The sequence below is a fragment of the Hetaerina americana genome, unplaced genomic scaffold (genome assembly GCF_022747635.1).
Source record: "Hetaerina americana unplaced genomic scaffold, ioHetAmer1.1.p SCAF_1, whole genome shotgun sequence".
In the NCBI taxonomy this organism is placed as follows: Eukaryota; Metazoa; Arthropoda; class Insecta; order Odonata; family Calopterygidae; genus Hetaerina; species Hetaerina americana.
The window spans coordinates 93,180,216-93,203,274 of NW_027286069.1; the positions used below are offsets into that span (position 1 = coordinate 93,180,216).

General features: G+C 34.6%; 1 protein-coding gene across 1 annotated transcript in view; it reads right to left on the reverse strand.

Moving 5' to 3' along the window:
• The window catches only part of mute (muscle wasted), a 42,613-nt gene extending 19,919 nt beyond the window's left edge, over positions 1-22,694 (reverse strand). The window contains exons 1-18 of the mRNA XM_071589390.1: positions 22,477-22,694; positions 22,267-22,393; positions 22,082-22,191; positions 21,845-21,992; positions 20,534-20,749; positions 17,716-17,878; positions 17,244-17,327; positions 16,977-17,137; positions 16,121-16,444; positions 13,970-14,106; positions 8,255-8,281; positions 7,882-8,046; positions 7,615-7,807; positions 7,368-7,520; positions 3,712-4,179; positions 3,357-3,475; positions 3,062-3,260; positions 1,271-1,436 (exon numbers count right to left, since the gene is read on the reverse strand). Of these exons, the coding sequence (XP_071445491.1) occupies positions 1,271-1,436; positions 3,062-3,260; positions 3,357-3,475; positions 3,712-4,179; positions 7,368-7,520; positions 7,615-7,807; positions 7,882-8,046; positions 8,255-8,281; positions 13,970-14,106; positions 16,121-16,444; positions 16,977-17,137; positions 17,244-17,327; positions 17,716-17,878; positions 20,534-20,749; positions 21,845-21,992; positions 22,082-22,191; positions 22,267-22,393; positions 22,477-22,694 (3,178 nt within the window). The remainder of the gene's footprint in view (positions 1-1,270; positions 1,437-3,061; positions 3,261-3,356; positions 3,476-3,711; positions 4,180-7,367; positions 7,521-7,614; positions 7,808-7,881; positions 8,047-8,254; positions 8,282-13,969; positions 14,107-16,120; positions 16,445-16,976; positions 17,138-17,243; positions 17,328-17,715; positions 17,879-20,533; positions 20,750-21,844; positions 21,993-22,081; positions 22,192-22,266; positions 22,394-22,476) is intronic.
• Positions 22,695-23,059: the final 365 nt, after the last annotated feature.

Below are 23,059 nucleotides of genomic sequence, written 5' to 3' on the forward strand. Positions count from 1 at the left end.
CTCTAAAATTCTCTTAATAATGCAAGAGAGGTCTTAACACTCAATACACAACACCACACAAGAATGAACCAACCTACGATCTTAACTCAATTTCCCAAAAAAAATTTGAAGTACCTAAATAGTTCATTGTAATGATATTTTCCTCATTATTTTTTACTAGAAAACTATCGATAGACATTTATTTTTGCAAGAAGTCTAACATTTTGAGAAAAAGTGACTCTCATTGTCACTTAGCATGCATAGTCACTGCCTTAGAGGTGGATGATTCGTATGCATGGTATGATACCAGTTTCCCATGACCTTCAAGTCAAATTTAGCAGGCTCCTCTGGACTCTATACTTCTTGAAGCCTCATAGTTTTTCCGAACGGTAAACAAGTGGAGGTTTCAATTTGAAATAGCCGGTTGCAGGGGCACAAAATAGCAGCTCAAGAAAGCCATTCATTGGTTTGTCCCAGGGAATGCATTCTTCTCTGCTGCTACATGTATTTATACAGGGTCTCTTCATTTCATCAGGTCATCTTCTTCTAGAAGAGTCCCTTTTTGTCACAGCCAAAAACCAGTTGCGTCAGGTGACCCTCAGAATCAACGAGTTCCTTGAAGTCACCCATGAAGGCCATTGCTGTCTCTGAGTTGGAGCTTGCTGCTTCACGAAGCCTCACAATGCCATCAGTTCTCAATGTCAGTTCTCTTGAACTATTCACAGCTTCTTTGTAGTTATTCTTGTCACTTCCTTTGAAGCATCCATCTCCTTAATTTTGTCATTGTTGTTGAGAAGGGTGCAAATGGATGAAGTAGACCAATTGTATGTGCATGCTAGATCAACCACACTCACCTCTCATTCTGGGTTCTCTAAGTTTATTCTCTTATGGCTGCCTTCCAAAGGCTTTTTCTTTGGGGACATTTTTAACACTATGTATGAAATAATATTTAACTTTACACAAAATATTGTCTGAACATAAGTTTGGAAAAATGTGTTATCACTCAAGACTCTAAAATGCTAGTGGATCAAGTACTAAACACAAACAGAGGAAGCAGGGGCACAAACATTCCAGGATCCCTCTCTCCTCATCACTTGAAAGCGGACAGTCCATTGTTAATCAAGTCATTTTTGGAAAAAAAATTTTTGCTCGTTAAATGAAATACTCACTATGCCAGGGGGCTAGTTAAGTGAGGTTCCACTGTCACATTCCACCTCTACAAATGAATTAAACTTCATGTAAAATTTCTAAAGATAATAAATTAAAGCTATAATTAACAGATTAACCTTACTGTAGTCTCGCTCCTCTGTTGCTGAACCTTTTTCAGGAGATAAAAGAGCCAATTTGGCATCAGTGTCTCTTTGCTGTTTAGATTTCCTCTTTCTCTCTAAATTTGCAGTGGGGCCTCGAATGGTCGAACTCGCAAGCATCAATGCAGCCAGCTCATCTTCGTTGTCCTTCAATAAGAAAGAAGATAATACGAAATTGAATGCCTTGAATTAAAGTTCTTTATTTCCATAATTTATTATTACTCAAAATCAATTATCGCATTTTCCCACCAATAACGCGCACCCCAAACCTTTGTAGTTATCATGAATTTGTGTAGATACCACGTGCCCAGGGCTTCATTGTTATCATGAACGTATATAGAGGCCACACATATTTACTTTAGTTCATAAGAATAAAACCACCATTTTACATCAAATATAGGTAAAAACCATTATAAATATATATTTGTGTGTTAAGCTTATGTGTAGTGCAGATATCAGCAAATGATACTACAGGTATAAGACTCTAGTATTGTGGTATCGCTATTGAGAAAACTGGTTTTGACCGAAGACTGGTAATGACTGGGGTTCATTATCTACGACAAATGTAGCAATAAAATACCTTATTTTATCAGGAATTTTAGATAAATTAAATTAAATGCATTCTTCCTCCAAATTAAATGAGAGGAAAAAAACAAGAGGGCACAATAAAAATTATTCATAATAAATATGAATTTGGTGATAGACTATATGATTTACCAAATAGTGTCGTGTTCTCATCCTATCCTTCTTTAACTTTACATACTGATATTCTTAAATACCACCATGCCTCGCTCATGGCATTAATTACATACAAATAAATGTTTTCTTCCTCATGCATTTATGTATTAAATATATTTTCTTTTAAATTATAGTATTTCAAATAGAAATTAATTCCAGATTACAACAAATTTAAATTATAGAAAATATTTTAAGAATATGTATTTAAAATGAACATCACTAAACTGAACTGAAGACAATGAACAGAGAGAAAAGCTTATTGCCAATAATAAATCAGTTTTGCAAATAAAAGGATGTATTAGACATGTTGTATACATAAACAACTACCTGTGACTATTACCAATTATCCAAACATACTCCCCTTTAATTCATTCAAACATATACATAACATATCAATTTATCAAATGACTTTTTAAACATCATTTGGACTGATAGCATTATTGAAATATCAACCTTTCATCAACTTAATAATTGATGAAAACTTAAACTGGAATGAATATATATTAGCAACTTATGCAGTATACTTTCCAAAATTTCCCTATGAACCCAGCAAATTCAGTAGATCATGCAATTTTAAAAGCAGCCTACTTCGTAAATTTGTAATCCCTAGTGTACTCGTACTAATCTTTGGGGCTATGGTTGTCCAGATAGTATTTATCATGCAAAACAGAGTTGTTATATATATTGCCAAAATTCCAAGACAAAGAAAGAAGGTGCATCTAATACAGCATTCCACATATTTCTTTCAAAAAGGATCCCTTTATGCTGGCATTAAAATTTATAATCAGTTACCAGAAGTCATTTAAGGTTCCAACTCATATCAGATGTTGAAATATAGAATAAAATCTTTTTTAATCAAGGATTTTTTTATGATCTAACTGAATATTTTTCATCAACATATGAAGAGCAGTAATCACCATTTTTCAAAATGTATGAGTACATTTTTTGCTTTTATGTGATATATCTTCTTTTCTACAATTGTAAAATAAAAAGATGAAATAATAATAAATAAACAATTAAATTGCAACAATTACCTTTTTCCCAGGTGCTGTAATTGAATTTCCACCACTGTCTAAACTGCTTTCCTGAACACCTTCGATCACCCCACATGACTGGTTCACACTTGGACATGTGTTTCGAATACTGTCTGGGTGGGCAGGCGAGGATTCGATATTTTCACCTACATTACCGTCAGACGTATTTTGGGGAGCAGGAGCATTAACTTCAATTTCTCTGCAGATTAAATCATGATATATGATTAATTAAACTGAAGATATATCCGCAGTCAAATATGTTTAAACGGCTTATACAGTCATTACAAAGTTTTACCTCTGAGTATTTGAAGAATCCAAAGGTTCTGTCGCAACAATGTCCGGAAAATTAATTTCTTTGGTGGGTACAAATACTACTACCGGCTTAGGAGCTATATGTCTAGGGGACGCTTTTCCCTAAAAGCGAAATAATGAAAAAAAAACAATATTAAAACTGTTCACATTAAAGATAAAAAGAGAAGTAATTTCTTCAAATAAAAATAATGGGCAAATTACAACATCAATGTTTGGATCATGAAACTTTGAATTATTCATGCCACTCAATGCAAATGCAATTCAAACAATGTTGTCTGTTAACGCATAAGAAACGGTAGTGGCAACTGAAAGGATAAAATATGAGGAATAAAGCTTACCCGAGAAGTTTCAATCCCTTTTTCGCAGGAGGAGCCTATTCCTTTGATGACATTTCCACCCTTTCCCTTCCGATGGCAGTTATATTTCTTTAAGATAGGAGTAACTTGTTTCAGTGGGGATGCTTTCTTACTTGAGGTACTGACAGGAGATGTCAAGAGAGGCAAAGACATCGCTGACTGATGCTTTCTCGTCTGAGTCGATCTCTCAACACCTCCCACAGAAAACACCACATTTGGTAGTTTCACATTGGATGATGGATTTTCAATTATATCTTTATTGATATTGGATATCAGAGGCATACTCGGGAGCATTTTGAACACTTTCCCTGCCAGTCCCGTGTAATCCAAAGTACCGTCTCCGAATTTCTTAGCAGTTTTAAAATCTGGAAACTCTCCTATCAACAAAACCGGAATTGCGAATCTTTTACTCCACTTTCGTTTGGCCCGCCTTTTCTTGTACCGAAGACACTGAAAACAGAATGCCCTGCTCATTAAAATCGGCTGGTTAACATGGTACCTCGATGATGAAACAACAAAAACGAATTTTAAAGTGTTTCTCTCAACAATGGCCCATTACAAATTTAACTTCTATCATAAACATTAAGAGTTGAATTAGCCATTTAGTGTACCATAGAACTACTGTGCTTCTAAAACCGCATAACGTAAGGGTGAAGAGAAGTGAACAATATAATGTTAGAGAGGGTTATGTACACACAGAGGCAGGAAATCCTAGCGATTGTCACATAAAGTAATCCTCTACAGCATGATCGCAAGTAGTAATAAATACCGGAGAAAATATACATTGGCATATCTTGAATAACTAATGACGGATGATCATTTGATACCACATAGAGACATCTAATTTACAACACCAGAATATTATCATTTTTCACAAGAAATGCACAATGCATTCTGTAAATTATCCCTCGCAAAACCCTTCCTTCCTACACTTATCCAAAACAAAAACACCGATTACAGGTTTCAATTGTCGTGGAGTCCCCTCTAGGTAGAGTTTGGCAACAGGCATATACGTCATTTTCAGACGAAATCAGATGCTAAAAGTTTTGTGGTTTTGTTTACAAGACCAAAATGATAATCCAAATGGAGGGATAAGGTGCTTCTCTCTACATCCTATGACGAAAGATTATATCAATAACATAACTTAAAATCTTAACGATAAGGAATTTCATTACAAATAGGCAACCTTAAAGACCACTGGGACAAAAAATGGCGTCTCTTATGAGACCAGCAATGGTCAAAATCTTACTAAAGGGACTCTTTTTAACGCCAGCGTACAGTGGCAATTTCAAAAATAATGTCATGTATGAGAAAAGTTGGAGAACAGTCATTGCCGCCTACACTGCCACCAATAATAAAATGCACGGGCACAACGCTCGCCGAAGTGGATGTTCTGTCATTCAACTGTATTAGATGACAAGCGTCCCTCCGACGTAGCCTTTAAAAATTCTAAGCAATTGATATATGGTATAAAAAATCCCTCTTAAAGGAGATATTTTATAAATAAGCTAAAGAATTTCCGATTAGACAAAAGCTATTAAGCTAGAGTGAACGTCCTTTCTGGAGTATTCTGGTCATTAAAACAGGTGCCTTATATCCTGCACACATTTTTCTTATTTTCTGCCATTTGCTGATTTAATTTGTCCTATAACTTACAGATAAAAACTTTCTGTGTCAAATTATGATTATATCACAATTGCTAACATACTATAATATCATATATGACAAAAATTTCAGATAATACCTTCACAATAAAACCTTCAAAATTGAATGGATATAACCTTTGCCTACTGACTTATAAGTGTCTTGAGTTGAGGTTTTGTGACTAGCCTAAGAAAGATTAGAGTAATTCATGATATGATGGAGAGTTGTCATGCACCTCCTAAATAAAAAATTCACTTTGCTTTTAGAATCACCATCAGAATTCAACTCATCAAACATTTATAATACTTTACATCTTATTTTTTCCACCAGAGCCCAAAATGTTTTATTACTTCCACCCAGTGAGAGTGAGAAATTTGAAAAGGGCCCGTACACTTAGTATGTGGGAAATTAAGTTGGGCTTGGTAGGCAAGGATTGCCAGTACACTATTTGTTCAGTGCAAAATGGCACCATATTACATATTTCTCCCAATGTCTACACATTACAAGTCTTTTGGCAGCATAGTTAATATGTTTATTTATGCCTTAACACTGAGATTTTGTGAATTAAATAGTTTGATGTGGAATTAGCAAGGTTTTTGAGCTCTTTCAATTAGGAAGCAGAAACATAAATCATGCCAGAAACCATTTCCTACAAGATTTTAATCAATGGTACAGTAAAGTAAGCACTGCTAGCTACATCATGAAATCATCAGTGTCAAATGCAAAACAAAATACTAAAAAGCTAATGCTCAGAATTGAATGCAGAGTAGATTTTGTTATGATTATTTTCATATATCTTTGGGACTGAGGGGCTGACGCAAGTTATTAAGTCCTCTGAAAACTTGGCACATGACTTTGCAGGGACCAACTAGGATGCAGTAGGTGGAGTCTAGCCTTTCTAGAATTCAGTTGCTCTGCTATGGTCCACATGAGTTTTCCAAGAGCTTTTCCAATGCGTTACCCCTTACCCTATTTTACATCCTTCATTTTCTCCTCTCCCTATTTCCTTCCCTTTATCTCCTTCCTTGTTCATCATAATCTTTCCTCTGTCTTGTTTACCTGTTACCCTCATCATAATTTTTTCATGCTCTCCTCATGAGGATATTTCTTTGATGCCTTGACAAGTATCCTTGAACCATTTGTAACAGACAGCAGAGCTTCTCAACATTTTGTGTCAAATACAAAAGATTATTGTATGGTAAGATTAAGATATTTTTTTAAGTAACTGTTTACGAGAGAAAAGCTCTATCATATGTTTTCAAAGGTTGAATCGGAAACCATCACCACAACTTCTCCAGTCCATTAACACCTTTGTTGTTATGATAAACCCTTGCCATGAAACTAACAGCCAAGAATCGGTTAGCCCTACTTAGGGTTTCATCGCAATGGCATTGGCCTGGTGGCCAAGGGTGACATTTCATATGAGCCTTGGGCTAGCTATCTGGTAAGATTTCCAAAGAATGTCACCAAGTACAAAATCGTGCAGTGGACTCCACCACAAAATGTATCCAAAATGGAGAACAAAGGGTACTGTTGAGTTTAAGCTGTTACTCTTAGAAGCAAACCCACATCTCCAAGCAATGTATCCACGTTATTAGCCTCCAAGTATGCCAGTTCCAGATTCCAAAGGCAAGTCCCAAAGATATTTGAATATTACAATAAGTAAGGCAAGAGAGATGCCCTTCGTGCGATATATAAGAATTAAATGAAACTACCAAAATTGGTATGTTATACTGGAATGTTAAATTATATTACTATTATTACTTTTTATTAGCCCAGAGATCATGATACAAAAATACCAGGTGGGTGTATGTACATGCTATAAAATGTATGAGAGGGCGTCTGTTTTATATTAATGACTGAAGGTATTACCATTAAATTACATCCTCCAATAGTGGTCAACAGACATGCAAAATCTACAGAAATCATTTAGCCCGATATATGAAGCATATATTGGACACTCCCTTATCCATAATAAATCATTCAATACTTACCATCTCTTCATCTTTAGAAAAGCCATGAATATGCCGAGCCCAGTTCTCAGGGAGATTACCTTTGGAAATACGTTTAGGGCATAGTGCTTTCTCCCATTTAAGAGGAAACACATAATGATGAGTTTCAGGAGCTTTTCCATTTTCAAAGTAATACTGTAATAATTAATAATAAATATTAGGACATTGCTGTTTTTCATCCAAAAGAAAGCTCTCATGGTATATGAATCATTATATAAGCATTACTCACATTTATGGCTCCAATTTGCTTGTGAGGATTATACTTAGCTTGAATTATAAATCTCTTGGTATGAGCATATGTTCGAAAAGGTAAAAGAAGCTGATGCAGCAAACAAACCACTTTGTCTAATACTTCAGACTTAGTTAGATCTTCCTGGGACTCAAAATATGGAACAAATTGCTCCAAACCTAGGGCTATCAGCCTTAAAAATAACACTATGCATTAATATCAGATAAGACTTGTGGTACAACTAATAAATATTTCTGAAATACATACTGCTCTTCAGGAGCAAGGTAAAGAGTGCGATCAAGTTTATCACAGCGAAATATGGCCTGAGGTAATAATTGTGGATAAAGAAAAACTTTACTGCTGGCCATGAAATCCATGAGATTTTTAGGTAATTTCTCAGCATAATGTTTTTTTTGCCTTTTAAATGCATCCCTGGAAAAGAGAAAAAAAGAAACTAAGTCTGGTAATTAATTCAGTCATAAAAATACCTCTGAACCAATTATTCTAAAAATTTGCACCTAAATTGGATTAGCACAAACAAGAATATATTGCAGCAGCTATATTTCATGAGGTGAAAAAATATATCAAGTAAACAAGGAAAGAATAAAATCATATGTAATGAATAAAATATTTTTCATACCTCTTAGAAAGTTCTGATTTGATGAAACTGAAAAGAAAAAAAAAGACAATATGAATCAAGTCCAAAAATAAAAGAAGAAATACTAATGAACTCTGGTAATGTTAAGTTGTATTACACAGAGTAGGCAATTTGTGATATGTAATACGTATAACTGCTCATGTGTAAAATTTTCTTGAACTTCTTATTCAGTGGAAGTACTATTCATCAGATGATAGTTGAAACAGAGGATGAGTTGAACACCAAATAGGAAGAAGAAAGAGGTGTGTATATTTACAGAAGTGAAAAGTGAAACATATATGGGAAATATATAAGCAACAGAAAAGAAGGCAAGGTTTCATGTTGTCTTATGACTTGGAGTACCTTTTCATGCTATAGCAACTCAAAGAGATGGAAAGCGTTATCACAGGTACTAGAAACTCTCAAACTAGATTGAGGCCAGAAGGCATTGAGGACTGATAAACTACATGGTTTACACTATTTTTTTCACTACGTGGCAATAAATCTCCTCCACAATGTTCAAACGACAGAGATCACGGAAACTGATATAGCAGGACTAAGGTGGATGAAGGAACAGGAAAAGTGCATAAATGTCATAGTAAAAAGGCATCCCACACACTGTGATTTGCTGCCTATTTCAAGGGAGAGAAACCAGTTCCAGTCAAAAGTTGAATTCCCTAAAAACCTACAGAAGAATATCAGATTCAAGTATTAGAACACCTGATTCTTGTTACAAATTTATATTGCTACTTAATGAGGAATAAATTGTTATACAACAACAGCTGGAAAAAATTCAAGAGCTATCCGACTGGAAAGCCTTTAGGAGCTACAGGATCCTTGGGACATGTATTACAAAATACCCTAAGAGAGTAATTTGAAAAGTTCTCAAAATGGAATAGAAATAAACAAATTACCTCGGTAAAACTTTTTTATTTTTCAATGTAGTCTCCCTATACACTAATGCACTTGATCCAGCATTATTCCAATATCTTGATCACATCTAGAAAATTAGATTCCAAGAGATAAAAATCTGATAGAGCCAAATCAGGCAAACAAGGTGGGTGTGGCAACAACTCGTATCATAGTTCATGCATTTTTTCCATGGCAACGACACTTGTGGTGTGCATTGTCTGGATGAAATATGACTTTCTTCCTGGCCAAACCTGGCTTTTTTTGGGTGTCTTTTCCTGTAGTTGGTCTGGAAGGTTAGCATAGTATTGTCCAGTGGGAATATAATCAATCACCAAAATCCCTTTTGCATCGCAGAAAACTAAAGCCATCACCTTTCTGGCCGATTATATTGCCTTTGCTTTCTTTGATAGGGGTGAATCAACATATTTCCACAGCTTTGACTGTTGTTTTGTCTATGGGGTATAGTAGCGAACCAAGGTTTCATTCGTGGTCACAAACCAGCACCGAAAATCTAGTTGGTTGCTCTTAAAACGGATCAAACATTGTTCAGAAATATCCATTCTGATGTGTTTGTGATCTTGCATCAAGAGTAATGCACCCAACTAACAGATTATTTTCTCATATCCAATTCCACTGTTAAAATGTGATATGCCCATTAAGATGACATCTCTACAGCTTCAGCGATTTCTCGCATTTTCAGTCGCCAATCCTCCATGACAATTTTATGCACTTTTGCAATAATTTCTGGGTCAATGGCACATTTTGGCCAACCACTATGCAGATCATCATCTAAGCTGTCTCGACCAAAAAAACTTGTTTGTCCACTTGGCAACAGTTGCATATGAAGGAGTAGAGTCACCCAGAGAGTTCTGAAAGTCAACATGAATTTTCTTTGCTTTCACACCTTTCTTTATTAAGTATATAATCACTGCTCGAATCTCAATTTTTCCATCTTCACAAATTGCTAGATGGGAACAACAACAGGGAGGCATCCCCACCACAGATCTCTTCCCAGAACACTGACGCATAACATGTTTACTCATAAAGGTTTACCTATTACTATGTGGGGAAACTCATTGCACTAGTGCTGAAATCTGGTAATGATTTCAAGAACCTTTCAAACTACCCTTGTATAATGTGGAAAATTGGATTTTATTAAATTGTACTGTATTTATATAAAAAAATATAAAACATGTTTATTATAAATAATATTAAGAAAATGACACACCACATTAAGATTCATCATTTCTATGAAGAAGGATGTCTAATTATTTTCACGGATGAGAATATCTATTCATCAAATACTATGCATGTCATTTCAGTGGCCAAGCAGGGATGAATACGGTCCTCAAATTCCAATTTCAAAAAGACAACAACTGATTACTATTCACTCAGGTCAGTAAATTTTAAAATAATTTTCAGAAACACAGTATTACATGGGAATAAGACTACATGTAACAATGCATTTTTGCATAATGAAGAATCAGAATAGCTTTGCCTTTCCACAGGGTAGGATTTTTACTGACGACTAGTTTTGCTACACTGTAACATAATTGGGATTGATGCAATTGTGGAATGTCTAGGAGAGGTGAGTGGGAAGGGAAAAGGTAGTTGTTGGAAATGGTTTCCTTTCTTCATACACAGGGCAATATGGCCAATTGTTCATGGATGTACCTGTGCCCCTTTTTTCTCTTTGCATATCATCTGTGGCATGAAGTCCACTTATGACCATCAGTGAGGTGGTGGATTGCAAATTGTGATACTCCTGTTTTTATATTGAAGTCCTGGCAATGTTCCTCTGCTTGCATCCAAAGACTTCTCCCTGTCTGTCCAACGTATGACACCTAGCAATACGTACATTGGAGGTGGTAAACACCACCCTGTTGAATGTTATCTCTATTGTTCCACTAATGGTAGCGGGCTTTTGAGATTTTGCTGGTTGTAAACAGTTGCATTTAGGTCTTTAAGGAGTTTTCCAATTCTGTTGGACATTTTCCCTGCATATTTCATGCAATACCAACACTGTAGATCCTTGGGGTAGGAAGTATAAATTCCTTTAAGTATTAATTACCTCAATTTTTTACTATTAAGTCATCTATGATGTGTTCTGTATAGCCATTGGCCACCACTTTTTTTTTAAATAGTGGCTATTTCTACGGTAAGGGTTATGGGTGTTAAGGGTATAATCAATGCTGGGTGTATCATGCTTGGAAAAGCTGCTAGTTTTTGGCTTATTGAGTGTTAGGAAGTGGTGTATATGACCTGGTCCATGCATGTGGATTTTCAGTAGATAGAAAAACTGTGCTGTCCATTTTTTATGGAGAGGCTTACATCAAGGAAATAAAAAGTTTAAAAAACTTTGAGCCACCTCTTTTCTCCTGACCACAGACACAATTTATTGTCTATCTAACAGTACCGATTGTGCACAGTTTTCAAAAAAGGGTGTTCACTGTTAAATAATTCTGATTTGAAGCTGTTCAAGTATTTTTCGGGCAATAGGGGTGACAGGGGGGATCTGCTAGCCAAGCCGTTCATTTGTTGATAAAAGTTTCCATTTAACACAAAATAATACTGGTTAAAGCACACTTAAATTAGGGCTGTTAGTTCATCACTGATGTTTTTTGGTTTCTATCACATCACCTGCCTGGTTCACTGCTTCCACTTTGGGGACACTTATGAAGAAATTCTCAATGTCGAACAACAATAGAAAGACCTTTTTCGATGGGGACACATTATTTACAGCTTTTGACAGTTTTGTTGAATTTTTTATGCTGTGTGTGGTACAAAACTTGGATTGTTCCATAAATTTGCACAGTATACCACAAAGAATCAGCATTAACTATCTTTTTTTTTCATTTTAATGCAGAGAAGTGACATACAGGGATCCGTCTTAGGGCTTACATCACCAGAGATTACCAAGGTGGCATGAATTGAGATAATTATTTATAATGGCTGACATATTTACTCTCACCAAGCCTACCAGGAAAGTCTGTGATTGTACTGGATAATGCATCATACCACAATTTGCCACATAGTAGTTGTCATAGTGATAATAAGACTGCAATGAAAGTCAGCCTGTATTCAAAAGGTTAAGAATACTTGAGTAGAGAAACAAAAATTGAATAGTTGAAGAAAATTAAGACAACGGGAGCCAGTGACTTTTAAGGTGGATAAAAGTATGTGACTGAGTGAAAGAAGTGAAGAAAAGTCACATATTGTGAATGAAATGGAACTAGATTATCTGTAGAATGAAGTTATGATAAATGTAGACTGACTCAGAGGACAGCAATGATTATGAAGTAAGTGAGAGCAAATAAATTACTAACAATATTACATACATCCAAACATCTAAATTAATAATATTTGATATCATTTGATATTGCATTTCCATTGATGATTTATTTTAAATTTACATAGCTACTGCTGTATGTTGCTCAATTACCTTATTGGATAGCTAAGTTTCCTCCACATCAGGGGAATATTTAATTCTAAGTAGGTAAATATTTTGTTTAGAAGGTGAGAAAAATGTTCAACAGGTTTTCATGACACCCTTTAGAGCCAAAGAAAATGCCGAACTTTGGTTTCTTTGCCATAGCCCATTATGATAGTCTTTAAAATCCCTTTCAATTTCATGACTCACCAGATGTTAAATGAGTTAACATTTAACAAGGGGCTGATAGCCTACCTGAGACACTTTGCATTCCCCTCCACTTACTGACTTTCTATGCATTAAGGAGTCAAGAGATTTCAAACAAGCTGAATTTATCTCAGTTGTAACATCTAGGGAAAGAATAATTTTTCTTCCAAGAATATTTTTAGCATTATTATGAAAATGGCCATGGATTAAGATTGGAATATTAAGAAGCTGAAATAGAAGATTTGTATAAAAAGTATTGGCAAAAATGTTTTCCTGTTGTGCGCATGACGTGCTGAATTCAGACCATCGGCCAAGTGTGTGCATGATTGCAGATCGTAATGATAACATGACAGTGCACACCATCATTACTGAAAATTTGGCAATGCAAAAGATCTGCTCTAAACTCATTCTGATGGTCTTGATGGACAACCAAGAGCAGAGTAGAGTGTCTACTTGTGAAGACCCAGGCTTTTTGAACAGAGTAATCACAGCACTAGCACACTGTTTCCTATTCCCAGAAGTGAAATCCTCCCTCAAAAGACACCAAAATGAAACCTTAAGTGCCGTCAAAGACGCTTGAACGGGTACCCTTAAGGACCTTCGGGAATCCAGGAAGCCTTCGAGTTGTGGAAAAGCTGCTGGCAAAAGTATGCAGACACTTAAGAGATGCACAATGAAGAATTTTGAGGCGCTGTACTAACTAATGAAATTAATCGATCTTTCTGAAATTTTTCCTGATAGATACTTTTCACACAAGCCATGCATGTGGATGTAAAAAAGTGAAAGAAAAAGAAATAACTAAAAATCTCTAATAATAAACACTAATCATAACCCCAGGTGAAATAAGAGGTGTTTTTAGATAGAAATGTTTTGCTCTCTTAAGTTTTCCCTTTAATTTATTCTTGTAAGGAAACTGCTTCAATGCATACTGATCGACTTATTACCCGGATTTCATTTGTTCCGGAATATGAATGGTCCTTCCATTATTTCCTGGAAGTATCTAACAATTCTTCTGTGATCTTTGAGATTGCATATCAATAACATCCGTCATTTCAGTTACGGGAAGGTATTGTTGTGAATGGAAGTCGATGGTTAACTGGCAATAAATATTAAAAAGTGAATACACTCAGGAAAATGGGTAAAATTATAAAAGAATTACAATGGCTTACTTTTGTGTTTCAATTTTTTCCTGGGGATTTGTTTCCAGTCTTTTCTCCCACTCATTCACCAACTCTATGGCAGCATTTAAATTTTCTGCCTCGAAATTGCTCTTTTTCTTGTACATTGACAAGCACTGCAAATTCACCTGAAAGTAAGAGTTGAAATAGCTATGAAATTTCACCACAATGAGAGGATAAAACTTAATATGCTTCCCAGGGAGAGTTCTGACCTAGTAAAATTTAAGGAATGTCAAAATTTCTTTCCTGAGACCAACAAAACAGGGAATTCTCAGAAACCTTTAATAACACTGGCACTTGCATTCATAATAAATAATGCAATGGTTCATCAAATTATAAATTAAGCAGGCAATGATGGCTTGCAACCTAATATGATATATCATCAATATAAAATCAAACAAGAATATGCCCTGATATTTTGTATTTTACCCACTTATTGAGCTAAAATGATGGAATTTTCAATATCACTGTCCAAGTTTTCAATATTATTTTAGCACTAACTTTATTAGGGTAAACTGTGATCACTCAATTTTTTACTGGAAATTATTTAGTCTTAGAAGAAACGTTGCCAGTAGTCTGTGGTATCATTAGCCTATTCTAACAAGAAAATGATAACTATTTGTAATGGCATTATCGCAAATTCATTTTTCTGAATTTAAAGATTTTTCCATTCTAAAGTTTTGTTTACTTTTTCACAAGATTTTATTTAAAAATATGCTTTCTATGCACAGGAAGAAATAAATAAATGTTTATTTGAGTTAAGCACTCACAGCTCTGATTCTATCACAGCAATATGTGCCATCATATTCAATTCATGTGACAAATGGGTTAATATTATATGGGATGGTAGATTTTGCAATTTTAAGTACTTTCTCTCTGGCAACATGCCCATCGCTCTTTGGTTATGGAGTTACAGGATCACAAATAATGAACCTCTGATAGAAACAAAAGAAATGCTTCAATGTTTCCATAAACTTCAAGATTAAAGGTTCAAACTTTTTAGGCCCATTCAGTATATATATAAAAAAACCATAAACACAGTCATCACAGCAAAGGTCAGTTTGGTAGGTGATGATAGAGTTCACCCAGTACTAAGCCGGACGGCATGAGAAATTTAGACATCAGGGTAGGGAGGTCAGTTCTTTTCCCTGTACCAGTTATGGTTTCCCAGGAAGATCTGGTACCCGAAAAATCACAGCATGGGTGGAGCCGTAGGTACCCAAATAGGCTTGCCCGGGAATCGAACCCAGCCCCTCCGGTCAGTAGTCTAATGCTCTACCCATGGACAACCGCAACCCACTAGTAAATCCATATCATCAATGAAATACCAACCATTGAGGGACATGAACCAAATCTTTTGAAATAGGACCTGGAATTCTCCTTAATCAAATATAACTTTACTTATTCCAACCTTAAAATTGCCAGTGATGTGAATATATACCTTTAATAAAGTTGGTAGAAAATCAATTTTCCTTTAAAGTGATACCTGTGTCAATGTAACAAAAATTGATGAGGAGAAAAAGTCTAGCAATTGTAGATTATCTCTCCATACTACTTAGCATGTTTCAGACTAGCACACCCTGTGGTTTAGGAAGGTCACTTATCACACAGTATTTATCGTTGGTGGAAATAAAGAAAGGAAGAATTTCTTTAATACTTTTTCAATTTTTACTTTTATTATTATGAAACACCTGTCACATCCTTTATTTACATCCATTGATAAGTTTTCCGTGTGTCATTTTAATTTTGCTTCATCTTGTTGGCACTCTTTGAAGTGAAGAGAGTGAAGTAGATTGCATCCACTGTTTTAGACCAAAATCGAAAATGCCTCTAAATGAGTCACTTATAAAATCATTACTTATGGTATACTAGCTGAAAAAATTCATTTAAATAAATGCTTCATTGAGTTTTTTTCATCAAATATGAAAGGTGTCCGACATTTACCGATGGCTTCCATATGTGAGATTACATGAATTTTCAGATAGATTTCTCATTGCATTTTTTTACAGATCTATTTTTGTTAAGAAAAGAGAGTAACAATTTTGCACTAGATAAAGTCACTTAGTCCACCTTCCACTCATTTAGTGGGAGTGATTTCATTTAATATTAGGAAAAATTAATGCTTTTATAATTAATACACACCAACAATGATTTACAGCTTTCAGCACGATGACTCAGATTGGGGTGACAGGACAACTGTAGGAAATTCTGAGTAAGAATTTGAACATACTGACGCATTTGCTGCTTGAATATGGCCAACTGTGTTGCATTTATTTCTGGAACTAAATACTCAGGTGATTGGGGAGGGGATAATGGTTCAATGCAACCAGTCTCTTCTACATTTTCATTCCTTGTCGGCCCACCATAGTTTGCTGTGAGAGATTCATTAACCGAGGTATTTTTATTTGGTTGAGCAGACTCCCAATTTTGCTCAATTGCCTCCAAAGAATGTTCAGTCAATTGTTGCTTTAAAAAAATGAAAAAGAGTGCAATTAAAATCAAAGACAACATTTATTTAATTACATTTAAATAATACTTAAGATGAATTAATATAAAAATTCCTAGCCACTTTCAACTGAGAGCATTTTCCCTGCTCAGAAAAGTAACTAAATTCCTGAAACACAAGATTAAATGCAACAAGAGATGCATATAAATACTGATTTATAATGACATTGCATTTAATGAAATTAGGAATTGCCACATCACGTTAGCTGATTTCTAGCCCAGTTATCATAGTTTGTTTGATAAAATTAAAATTTGCAAAAGTTAAGGCTTTTTGGGCTTTCCTTCACATCAGAGTGTTTCTTGGCAACAACAGTTCATCCAGCTGGCATCTTCAAGAAGCAATGTGCTGATTTTGGCAATCTTATGGAAGCCTTAGGTTGGTTCTGATTGATCAAGTTAAGTATCAACCCTGACTAATCACTTCCAGCTATTTCCAAGCAAATTACCAGCCTCTCGGTTGTAATTGTCAGGGAAAAGAAAATAAAAAACATACCAAATGTTGAGAGTCCGATGTTTCCATACTGGGAAAGAACTTCAAGAGATCAAAATCATCATCATCACTAAAGAGAGGCTCATGAGCTTCTGCCATTAAGACTTTCTTTTCCTTACGGCTAATCTTTACTGCTTTATCAACTCGAAGCTCTTCTTCATCAACTAGATTACACAGAATAATGATGATAAGAAATAATGATGCATTACCATAACCTCAGTAACCTTGAAGCATTAGAAATTCTACACAAGTCAATAAAAGAAAAGATACCTGTTTGATTATCAAAGTCGGCTAATACGTTATATTCTGGGTCTGCTACATCATCATCGTCAACATTTTCACTGTCTCCATTATCTGAAAAAATAAGGTCTAAATTAAAACAGTGCAATTGACATGAATTGAATACTTCCTTACGTACTTCTATGAGAAGGGTTCACAAAAATATGACTGCTACAAAATTATAAACTGCTCTATAATTTCTATTATCAAGTCATCAAAAGTAATACTGAATCACATAAATGCATGCATCACAAATGAATTTTGGAAGAAATAAAATTGTAATAAGGGTTGACAATATAATCAAATACATATTAAAGTGGTTGTTCTATGAAAGAGCATAATATTTTACATAAATATATTATATTAATACTGATATGTGAGACAGTATGACAGACAAGAATGCAATACAGTATTATGCACAACCATTAGGGCCTTTATAAAAAAATAGAAGAAAATAACATACTCAGAGCAAAATCCTTGAGGAAAGCTGTCCACTCCTCATCATCACAATCAGAATCATACATATCTGTAGTTATATCTGGTGGAACAAATGCACTTTCAATAACTTCCAAAGGTGTATTATTCAGGCTAAGTTTAGATCGTGTACGCTGTCCTATATTTTCCTGCTAGAAGGTAAAAGTAAATAATGAGGAAGATTTTCCTTAAAACTACTCAAAATATAATTTTTTTATTGTTTAGCTTCCCATCTAATTTAATATGTTCTTTGCAATTTCATTTTCACAACAACTGTGTATGCCATACCATATTGATTGACTATTCATACATTGGTAAGAATATCGTCGCCCCTTTTCAGAAATATATTAGTAGCAAAGAGGTGGCAATTTTCAAAAACAGACAAATAGCATATTAGTATAATAAGAAATATTACTACATTATATATTAGGCTTCAGAAACACTAATGTGGACGGGACCAATTTAGAGAGGAACTTAAGTAGGAATAATACAGTTAGGCAGCCTTAAGTCATAATTACAAAACAGGGTGGCTTGCACAAACCTCTATTTCAGGATTATAAAATATTAGTAATTTGTAGTTAATGGCATTTGCTCATCATAAAAAAAAACAAAATAATGGTGGATGAGAATATTTAGTGGGCAGAAAGGAAAAAAAATGAGGAGGTACTGGGCATGGTCCGAGAGGAGAGGGGAACGCTTGGAGAAATCCTATGGAGAAAGAAAAAAATGGATGCAAAGCATATTCATTGTCAATGAAATTTTGTAGAAGTTTTGTAGACAACGCAAATTTTTGAGAATGTTAGGAAAAGGAGGAAGGGCCAGAAATAAGATAGTGTTGGATGGAATAAAGGCAAGAGGGAAGTATTTGGAGATGAAGAGGGGCTTGTTGAGAAGTAGGATGTACGATTGTGTTTTGCTAGGAGAGTCAATATAATTACTTGGTAGTTTTGTCCACCCAAAACCTATCTTAACTGGTAGATTACCAATAATAATAATGGTGGATAATAAGTTAAAATGGCAATTTTACCATTCTCTACAAAAACAAAGGATAACTCTTCATGGATGTCAGGCAGAGCAAGCTAAAATTGGAGCCCACCTCTCCCTATTTCCCACAGTTCAGCAGGATTATCCTTTACAAAAGCCAATTGAAAATGGTTAAATATATGTGATACACATAAAACTTTTGAAATGTAGAGTTTATATTAAACAAAATAATTTATTATGCATATTTTGCATCCAAACTTGAAAAATTACAAAGTCAAATTTTCCATCATCCCTGAGAAATAAGATCGACCTTATTCAACATGAAGTTCACCTAAAATGGGCACAAGCTAGCGGTAAATATTGTCTTATGTCAATTACATGTGCATATAAGTAAAAACATCCTCTCCTACAGCTCAAGTTGCTGGAAATGCTACCACAAAGAAAGATGTACCATATGGCAGGTACATATATAAAAATAGGTTGAAATAATGTGCGTAGTTCAAGTAAGAATGCATATTTCACCAAACTTGCACATAATGAAAACTCATTGCTTTCTATTAAACACAATTATTTCCAGGAAGATCCAAAACCGAAAGAATTGCACTTACAGCCTTTGAGAGCTCTCAGGTTAACAGAGAAAATATATCTTCAATTAAGAAAATTTACCTTCATTACCAGCCTTAGAAGGCATCATTTGCTTTTATCGTTGGTAGTGGATTTCTTTGCAGCAAAATAAAAAGTTCAAAATGTATATTAGCTAGAGTGTACAGCACTGAGAAATGACTAGAGGAACCTAGATTCACAAATAAATTGCTGATAACATTGGTGCAATTATAAGAACATCATAACCACAGGGAGACCAGTGGAAAGTGAGGAGCTACCCCTATTATGAAAATGTGGATTTCATATGCCTTATGGCTAAGTTTACTTTGAGCTCTCCTTACAATGATGAAAAACAAGCCTTGGGATGAATAATGTAATTATAATAGCAAAGCAATCAAAACAAATCTCAATATATCAGTGATCTGTCTGCTACTGTGGAAAACCAGGAAAAGGTCACTCAAAAGGCAAATGTAATCAAGTAAGAAGAAGGCACTTAACTGTGGTATTGGATCACCAGGGAATATAAGTTAGAGAAAATGGAAAGTATAATATATTTTTGCATTATTTAAATGAAAATGGATGTAACAGTAAGAGTATCGCGTAAACAATTGTAAAAGGAAATAATTAAGAAGATTTTAATTTTAGACCTTAAGTTGTTCAGCAATTTTGTTATCAAGGAAAAACTACATGGAGACTTGGAGGTGAGGACTTGGAAAAGTATGGAAATTATCAGCAAGATAAAAGGAGAGTTGCAAGTAATCTGGATGGAAGAAATGGAAACTTTACTGAAACAAAATTCTTCGGAAGCTAGAAAACAGAGGTACAAGGAATTACTAGAAGGCAACGACAAGTTAAAGGCTATGAGATTAGGAAAAATGTTAGATAACCAGAGAAAAGGGAAGATAAGAACAGACATATTGGATGGAAATATGGCCATTTTATTTTTCATTCAGAGATCTCATGCAACTGGTTGCAACATTGTCATACAGTCCCTTGTTCTTCAGATTAATAAAAAAAATGAGCTTTCACAGAGTCCTTATGCCAGGAAAACCAAAAATCATTCATTTTGGCCATGATAGAGATCATGATGCCCCATATTCCTCATTACAATTGGTATGAATAAAATGACAGCATTTACATGCATGCAAATAACTATAAATTCAATACCCAAGTAAGAAGCTTGAATGCGAAAAGTAATCCTTAGAAGATGTTCAACATACCTCGGATTTTTCGGCCAACTCCTGCCGCACCTGTGGTATCTTAAAAAGGCCATCTTCTGACCAACACGTTTGTGTGCCACATTCCACATTAGTGACTGTATCCTCATCTTTTCCATCCATGCTTCTAATTTCAGGAGATAGTAGAAAAGTAGGTGTGGTAACCTTCCTCACAGGAGAAGACAGCGAGTCAGCCACAGAGCTCTTCTCATCTTCACTCTTTGAATAAAAATATGCAAGCAATTTAAAATTTGGTGACTTCAAATGTTCTCAAAAAAATTATTTTAAATCAATATTTGTATCATGGAAAATTACTGTTACAGGTGCCCGGCGTGAAATTCGCCAGTGAGTTTTGATTTTAAGGTTTACGCTTACTTAAGACTGAAAATGTGACAGTAATTAATTATCATTTTACCCCAATCAAATTTGTAGTATATATTTCCAAAAATCAACCTCAAGGATGAAACCACACAGAAGATTTGAAAAATCATTTTAGCAGATACTTGTTAACCCATCTCATTCCACTAATTTTTAAAAAAAATTAAAAATGCCTTTCTCTTCAGCAGGACAGATGAAACAAACTGATTTTCTAATGATAGGTACATTTTCCAGAGGAATCTTCTAAACTTCAACACAGTATTAAACTTCCACCCACAAGTCTCTCAATTAAGGATTTAACTATTTTGCCCGAGCTTTGAAAAACAATTTATTTCACAAGAAAATTTTTGGTGGAACTGTGTCAGTGCAATAACAGGCATATTCATAAAAAAACAGAAAAAAGATATTTGGCAATGTAAATCAAGTGGAAAGTATAGGTAACAAAATAAGTACAAACAAATGAATCAATTCCATTAATATTGAAAACAGATTTCCTTAAAAGCCAATTAAGCAAGTCCAAAGAATATTCATGTTTATATTATTGTAAGTGTATTCTATTAGACAGTTATGGAATGGCAGAGGGGTGTAGTTATCTGCCCATGTTTTATTTTATGCCGGCCAGAGTGAGGTGATTTTTGGCATATGTGTGAAGTTTTCCTTGATAAATGACATGGATATTGAAAGTCTGCTCCTGCTTTGCCACAAGGTACAGCACTAGGGAGTAATTGAAGGCTTAAAAATTATTCGTCCTCTCATCATGCCCTCTACACCAGGTGTAACTCTAAATTTAATTAAATCTTAAAACTTTTCTGTCAATTCAGTAATTAATGCTGACCATTAATGCATGGTGGATGAATATATTAAGTCAATATAAATAGTACTTGAAATAAATGAAATATTTTAGGAGTTCTGCATTAGTGTTAAACACAATCTTACCTGTTCAAACTCGTCTTCCAGTGGCTTGTACTCATCATCACTCGAGTCTTCTGACAATTCCTTTTCAATGAGTATCTGACATTCTGATTGTTTTTTTGTTGGAGTAAACAACTGTTGAGTCATCTCAGGCTGTGCTTTCATCAATTCCCTACATGGATATTCATACATTATTGCTTACACCATTACATATTAATGTAAAAGAAAGATATGATGTTATTACAATCCGTAGTCACCTACTTTGCCTTTGCTCTTGTTAATTTAGGTTCATAAGTAAGCCAACTTCCATCACCATCATTGAGCATTGAATGTCGAACCATAGCCATGACATCTTCATTGGTGATAACACTCTAAAAAACAAAAAAATCCAAAATTAATTTTCTTAAAATTGAAACCAATTTAAGTTTCTATTTTATATTACTAACCTTTAATATATTTTTTACATTCGAGACACTTAAATTTGACTTTGCAGCCTTTGCATCTAACTGCCTTTCAATTTCATCTTCCATGTCTTCAAATGCTACAGGCATATCCTCATCAAAACTGATCCTCCTATTCATATAGAAAGACAAACATTATTATGAAAGAGTGCACTTAAATATTTTGGAAATAAATCCTTAGATAATTTTATATACCTTGTCTCTCTTATTTCGTCGCATTTTTCTGTGACTTCTTCATTAGATGCAATAATTAACTCAGTTGCTGAAGAATCACCCTTGTACACATCATCTTCGTAAACATTTAAATTTAAGGTAAATGATTCTTCTGAAACACTTTCATTATCATTCCAATTGGTATTCCTATGCGAGGCATCATCTTCTGAATCCAGTTCACTGTCTTGACCAACATCCATTTTCCGTATCTGTTTATTGCAATGAAATCGTCGTAAAACCATTTAATAATGAATGGGTATAAAATATTAAAATAATCTTACACATATATTTTAAGCCATGGACCTCGTTTTGTTTATTCAAGGGTTAGATTTCTGATGAAGTAACATATTCTGTACAGGTGGTGTTTCCCGAAAGTAGGAATCGATCAGAAAAAAGAGTAAATAGATTTTACTTACGGCAGACTTAATATCAATGTCTGGAATTATCCGTTTGTCAAAGACTGTTCACACATTAAGAGATTTAGCCAAAAAAAGGTGCCTTGTAATCTCCTGTAATGCAACTTAAAGCAATCAACCTACAATGAACGCGGTTATGGCACTTTCTT